This window comes from Arvicanthis niloticus, chromosome X (assembly GCF_011762505.2).
Source record: "Arvicanthis niloticus isolate mArvNil1 chromosome X, mArvNil1.pat.X, whole genome shotgun sequence".
In the NCBI taxonomy this organism is placed as follows: Eukaryota; Metazoa; Chordata; class Mammalia; order Rodentia; family Muridae; genus Arvicanthis; species Arvicanthis niloticus.
In genome coordinates, this window is record NC_047679.1 from 59,417,425 (window position 1) to 59,424,982 (window position 7,558).

Genomic DNA, 7,558 nt, shown 5'->3' on the forward strand with positions numbered 1-7,558 from the left:
AAATCTGATAAACAACTTCAGTAAAGTGGCTGGATATAAAATCAACTCAAACAAATCAGTAGCCTTCCTCTACTCAAAGGATAAACAGGCTGAAAAAAGAAATTAGGGAAATGACACCCTTCAAAATACTCACTAATAATATAAAATATCTTAGAGTGAATCTAACAAAGCAAGTGAAAGATCTGTATGACAAGAACTTCAAGTCTCTGAAGAAAGAAATTGAAGAAGATCTCAGAAGATGGAAAGATCTCCCATGCTCCTGGATTGGCAGGATTAATTTAGTAAAAATGGCCATCTTGCCAAAAGCAATCTATAGATTCAATGCAATCCCCATCAAAATTCCAAATCAATTCTTCATAGAGATAGAAAGAGCAAATTGCAAATTTATTTGGAACAACAAAAAACCCAGGATATTGAGAACTATTCTCAACAACAAAAGAACTTCTGGGGGAAATCACAATCCCTAACCTCAAACTATACTACAGGGCAATAGTAATAAAAACTGCATGGTATTGGTACAGAGACAGGCAGGAAGTTCAATGGAATAGAATTGAAGATCCAGAAATGAGCCCACATACCTATGGTCACTTGATCTTTGACAAAGGAGCTAAAACCATCCAGTGGAAAAAAGGACAGCATTTTCAGCAAACGGTGCTTGTTCAACTGGAGGTCAACATGTAGAAGGATGCAAATCAATCCATTCATATCTCCTTGTACAAAGCTCAAATCCAAGTGGATAAAAGACCTTCACTTAAAACCAGATACACTGAAACTAATAGAAGAGAAGGTGGGAAAGACCCTTGAATACCTAGGCACAAGAGAAAAGTTCCTGAACAGAACACCAATGGCTTATGCTCTAAGATCAAGAATTGACAAATGGGACCTCATCAAATTGCAAAGCTTCTGTAAGGCAAAGAACATTGTCAATAGGACAAAATGGCAACCAACAGATTGGGAAAAGATCTTAACCAATCCTACATCCGATAGAGGGCTAATGTCCAAGATATACAAAGAACTCAAGAAATTATACTCCAGACAACCATATAACCCTATTGAAAAATGGGGTACAGAGCTAAACAAAGAATTCTCAACAGAGAAAACTCGAATGGCTGAGAAGCACCTTAAGAAATGCTCAACATCCTTAGTCATCAGGGAAATGCAAATCAAAACAACCCTGAGATACCACAATACACACCAATCAGAATGGCTAAGATCAAAAACTCAGGTGATAGTAGATGCTGGTGAGGATGTGGAGAAAGAGGAACCCTCCACCATTGTTGGTGGGATTGTAAGCTGGTACAACCACTCTGAAAATCAGTCTGGCAGTTCCTCAGAAAACTGGACATAGCATTACCTGAGGATTCAGCTATACCACTCCTGGGCATATACCCAGAAGATGCTCCAACATATAATAAAGACATATGCTCCACTATGTTCATAGCAGCCTTATTTAAAATAGCCAGAAGCTGGAAAGAGCCCAGATGTCCCTCAACAGAGGAATGGATACAAAAAATGTGGTACATCTACACAATGGAGTATTACTCAGCTATTAAAATAATGAATTTGAGAAATTTTTAGGCAAATGGATGGATCTAGAAATTATCATCTTGAGTGAGTTAACCCAATCACAAAAGAACACACATGGAATTTACTCACTGTTAAGTGGATGTTAGCCCAAAAGCTTGGAATAGCAAAGACTCAACCCGCAGACTACATGAAGCTAATGAAGAAGGAAGACCAAGAGGAGATGCCTCAGTTCTACTTAGAATGAGTAACAAAAATACTCAAGGGAGCAAAATTGAAACAAAACATGGGACAGAAACTGAAGAAGGGGCCACCAGGAGACCATTCCACCTGGGTATTCATCCCATGTACAGTCACCTAAGCTAGACACTGATGTGGATGGCTGGAAGTGCATGCTGTCAAGAACATGATATAGCTGTCTCCTTAGAGGTCTGCCAAAGACTAACACATTCAGAGGACGATGCTCACAGTTAGCTACTGATATGATCAAGCATTTCCCAATGGAGAAGTTAGAGAGAAGACTGAAGGAGCAGAAAGGGTTTGTGACCCCAGGAGGAAAGCAACAATACGAACCAACCAGAGCCCCCCAGGGTCTAAACCACCAGCCGGGGAGCACATAAGGAGGGACCCATGACTCCAGCAGTATATGTAGGGGAGGATGGCCTTGTCAGGCATAAGTGGGAGAGGAGTTTCTTGGTCCCATAAAAAACGAACACAGAGTGTGTGGGGGGGAATGTGAGGTTGGGGAGAGGGTAGTGGGGAGGTAGGTGTGGACACTGCCTCATAGAAGCAAGAGGAGGGGGGATGGGATAGGAAGTTTCTGGGTGGTGGGAGGAAGTGGGGTAAGAGGATAAAATCTGAAAGGTAAATATAATACCCAATTTAAAAAAAGATGAAAAAAAGGAAAAAAAGAAAAGAAAAGAAAAAAGAAAGAAAAAAAAGAAAAACAGGAGATTTAATAACACAAAGGGAAGGATTTAGAAACTTGGGAGGCAGTTTATGTTAATGGAAACAGCATCATAGAAACTGGAAAATCACACCCTCATAGAAGCACAAGGAGGGGGGATGGGATAAGGGGTTCCTGGGTGGTGGGGGGAACGGGATAAGGGGATAAAATTTGAAATGTAAATATTACAACCAATTTTAAAAAGGGAAAAAAAGAAAAGTTGTTAGAACCAACATCTTTAAAAAAATGTCAGCCCTCTAGGAAAAAAAAATTTTTTTCTTGATACTAAAACTTGTTCTGAGAATTGTATATTGCAGAATACACAGCCTTGGTGTATCTACTCATCAAGCATACTGAGCAGACCTGCTCAAACCTCTGATGTCCTGGAATTCCATCTGGATGCAGTGAAGACACATCGTCAGATGCTCATCAATTTACTCTCCCCCCACCCCTCTTCTAATATCTCAACGCCCATAATCAGCTTGAAGAAGTTAAAGAAGAGTCAGCGCCCCTATTCCCTGGGCTTGGGGACTAAGATGGTTAATATTGGTCTGTCTTTCTAGGGAAAAGTAGTGGTTTTGTTGGAACGGGGAGGATTAGCTAGAACTTATTGTATAGCCATAACCTATTGGTAGAAATCTGTATAATTAATATCAAGATGGTTATAATTTCTTAAATGGTACAAAATTTACTTTGATTTCAAATTTAAGGTTTTCATTGGTATGAGCTTCTTATTAATATAAAAGTGAGATGAATATTGATACTCTCATGGGCATTGTGCCTGTATAACACATTTAGGAATACAAGGCTTAGACCCAGTCCTTCTTTAACTTTTTTAACTGATTTGGGACAGTTACCCTATGAGTTAAGGGACTATAGCAAATTCAGGGCTTTGAGTTTATTGTTAGGGTGTTTTCCATATTTTATTTAGAAATAGCTGAGAGGAGTTAACAGACAACAGTCTAGATTGCCTTACATGGACAGTTGGTTTTCAAAATGTCAGAAATCCATAGAATTAACGTTACAAATATTTCTTTTCTTTTTTATTGGATATTTTATTTACACTTCAGATGCCATCCCCTTTCTTCATTCCCCCCCCTTAGAAACCCCTATCCCATGCCCCCTTTTCCTTTTTGCACTTATACATTTTTTTAAAAAATGTTAATCAAAGGCTTTATGTTTGGTATTGCTCAATCAGAGGTGTAACCCACTACCCAACCTAGATATATCAACTATCTTTGACTGGTGGAGATAAATGAACATCTGCCTCCCTGTCTCTCCCCTCTTTCTCTCTCTCATCACCTAGCTTCTCCTCTCCTTCTCCTCTTCTTACTCCTTCTCTTCCTCTCAGTACTCCTCCCACCTTAGCTCCTCCTACATATAACTTTTCCTGTTAAAATGAAACTTTTCTCTCAAAATTAAATTCTCAGTTAGAGCATAATTATACCAATTTGTACCAGTGAGGTACAAGATAGTCCTAATACCCAAGTCCATCATTTTGTTGACTAACCAGAACCTCTGTCATCTATCCTAACTAAAACACTTAGTTCTGAACCTGGCTTTTTCCTTGGCTTTAGGATGAATGTCAGCTACGACCATCCACTCAAATCTTTTCTCTCAAGGTAAATAGCCAGGATTGGCTATGAGGCTATAAGTTTTCAACCCCGTCAGAAATCCAGAATGACTGAGTTAACTATAATTGTGGGAAGCACAAAGCATAGCTTCTAAAACTTAGCCAATTTATAGAGACCTCTGAACACCTGGACACTCCCTCTACTACAAACGTTGGAGCATCAAATCTTCAGCCTTCTGGCCTAACAACATTTCTGTATTAATGTTCATTTTGATTAGAGACCTGTCTGCTCCTGACAGCTTCTTGTCGTGGATTCTAAGAAGTTGAGCATCCTTGGAGTTACTCCAGTTGTGTGGTAACAGCCACTAGGCAAGAATTGCCTCTCTCCATCTACAGACAAATTACTGTCCAGAAAAGGACACACTTGCAGAATAGTCGACTGATTATATCTGCCTAGACAGAGTAATCAGTCCTTAATAATTCTGCATCACTAAGGTCTGTCAGATGATTCTGGGCCAGAAGGCTGAAGATTTGATGCTCCAACGTTCGGTAGTATAGGGGCTTTTCAGGTGTTCAGTGGTCTCTATAAATTGGCTAAGTTTTAGAAGCTATGCTTAGTGTTTCCCATAATTTCAGTTAACTCAGCCATTCTGGATTTCTGATGGGGTTGAAGCCTATAGTTTCATAGCCAACCCTGGCTATTTACTTTGAGAGAAAAGATGTGAGTAGATGGTTTTCAGCTGACATTCATTCTAAAGCCAAGAAAAAAGCCAGGTTCAAAACTAAGTGTTTTAGTTAGGAGAGATGACAGAGGTTCTGGTTAGTCAACAAAATGATGAACTGGGTATTAGGACTATCTTGTACCTCACGGGTACAATTAGGAATAATTATGCTCTAATTGTATTTTGAGAGAAAAGTTTTATTTTAACAGGAAGGTTGATATGTAGGAGGAGCTAAGGGGGAACTGAGAGGAAAAGATGGAGTAAGGAGAGGAGGAGATGAAGGAGAGGAGAAGCTAGGTGATGAGAGAGAGAGAAAGAGAGAGAAGGGGGGGCATGGAGGCAGATGTTCACGTGTCTCCACCAGTCAAAGATAGTCTATATATCTAGGTTGGGTATTGGGTTACACTTCTGATTGAGCATTACCAAACTTATAAAGCCTTTGATTAACATTTTTAAAAAATTGTATAAAAGCAAAAGGGAAAAGCGGGCATGGGATAGGGGTTTTCTAGGAAGGGAAAATGGGGAAAGGGGATGGCATCTGAAATGTAAATAAAATTTAAAATAAAAAAGAAAATATAGATAAATTTTTCAATGCAGAAATGTATAAAAACTAGCTTATATATCCTGATGTGTCTTTTTGTGACCGTATAATTTTTTGCAAACATTAAAAGTATATGCAATTATTTTAATTGCCTTTTGATAGTCTCTAGTCTGTCAAATATACAAGCATCTCACTGGACATAAAGTATAGTCCTCTATATTAACCTGTAGTAATTAACTGCTTCAAAGATTTTACTATTAAATTAAAAGTTTTAGCACAGGTCATATTGTAAGGTAAGTGATTAAAGTATTAAAGTCAGAAGTAAAACTGTAAGTAAAAATCATTATCTATAATGTCTGACCCTCAAATACAATTCTTCAATCAATTTCCTTTCATGTTTTAAAGTTTTCACTTTTAAAGTTTTGAAATTTTCTATAAAGATAAGCAAGATTAGCCCCGATTCTTTTGTTGATGCTAAGCTCCTATGAGGAATATTTTAAGAATATTCAGTCTCCCAAACAGTAAGAGTATTACTTTAACAAACCTTGAATGTTCTGAATGGAACCATCATCAGCTTTTATGGTGAGGATTTCTCCAGGGTTAACTTGAACGAATACAATCTAGAAATAGATAATTATTTAATAGCATACTTTTTTGTAAATCTATGGAAAAAGTAATTACTATCCTTTTCAAATAATATTTAGGCTCCCTAATTATAGGGATTCCAAAATGCTCAAGGAGAAGAGTACAATTGGGTCAATGGCCATTTAACAGAAATTCAATACCCCTTAGTAAGAACAGCTCATTCCCCCACCCAAGTAAAACTTAATAAGGTCATATAAAATAGGTGCATTGAGGTGGAAAGACAACATTCTTCTCTGCATTTACCCCCCAGAACAAAACCTCTATAAACAAATAAATGAAACCACAGAAAATACAATTTATCTAAAGGTAAAATTCAGACATACTTGAGACCAGTGTTGGGGACAAGTCCAGGTGTTGTACATCTTGGGTTGAGTCATAATTTGTGAATAATTAGAATACACTGCCATGGCATTAGGGTCCAGAAGATAACTTTCCACCTAAAAAAAATGTAATTTTGCTTACAAAAACTTTTACTTTCATCATTTTTAGAAATAACATGTTTTATTATCATACACTAATAATAAAACTGAGTATCATTTTGACATTTTTATGCATGCATATATCTCAATCATTTCTGACTGTGTCATGAGAAAGTATCATCTTTGCTTTTATTCAAGATACAAAAAGCTTATCATCTTTTTACGTTATATATTTAGTTATGCCTTCTCCTGAATCTATTAAAGGTGTAAATGCTAAATCTTAATTACACCCTTTCATTCTAGAAATCAATTTCATAGAAGTCATTGCTATTCAAATACAATACTTTCAAATATTATATAATTGAACCTATTATTTATTGAGCATGAAGGAATGTTAGTCTTCATTAAACACACGATTTCAAAAGATATATGCTAGAAAACTGTTAATAGTAGAAACTTAACAATATAGAACTAGACCTTTTAAGTTGTGAAAAGGATTATAAAAAAGCAGCTAAATTAATTTAAGAAGAAATGTTATATTAGGTAAGTAAACTAGTAGTGTTGAATGTCTTAAGTTATTTTCAAAAGGCCTACAAGGACAATAACCAATATTGAAAACAAAAACTTTCCAAGTAAGAGACCATAAAACCCAATGAAAGCCAATGTCAGATTTCATAACATTTTAACCAGCTATAGTGAAAATAAAAAAGAACCAAAACTTCTCTTACAGGGCACATGGGATCTCCATTGATAACTGGCAGTGTTGGAGGTATTTCAGAAAGAATGGGTGCAAGTTGATGTTCCATTGACTCTAAAAGGATTGACTTTCACATTAAGTGATAGTTCTAAAACAAACAAACAAACAAACAAACAAGCAAACAAACAGAAACTTACAGATTAATTAAATGTAGTCACAATCATGTTCTTTAAATGACAAAACACCTCAAGGTATGTCTGAGAAATTCCATCTTAATTTTTCTTTCTAGGAATGATTGAGTTAAATGAAATTATGTTAAGACATCATTTAAAGTAATCGTTGTTCTTCATAAATGACAGAACCAAGTTTAGAATTGGTAGTTTCTGCTTGATCGTTTTCTCTTCACTCATGTGAAGACAAAGATAGCATATTAAGCAACAGGAATAAGGGTTTAGTTAAACAAGTCATTGGCTATTTGATCCACTTATATC

General features: G+C 36.6%; 1 protein-coding gene across 1 annotated transcript in view; it reads right to left on the reverse strand.

Moving 5' to 3' along the window:
* LOC117695246 (fibronectin type III domain containing protein 3C1) overlaps positions 1–7,209 on the reverse strand; it is a 63,116-nt gene extending 55,907 nt beyond the window's left edge. The window contains exons 1-3 of the mRNA XM_034486095.2: positions 7,099–7,209; positions 6,275–6,388; positions 5,851–5,926 (exon numbers count right to left, since the gene is read on the reverse strand). Coding sequence (XP_034341986.1) covers positions 5,851–5,926; positions 6,275–6,388; positions 7,099–7,176 — 268 coding nt within the window. The 5' untranslated portion in view covers positions 7,177–7,209. The remainder of the gene's footprint in view (positions 1–5,850; positions 5,927–6,274; positions 6,389–7,098) is intronic.
* Positions 7,210–7,558: the final 349 nt, after the last annotated feature.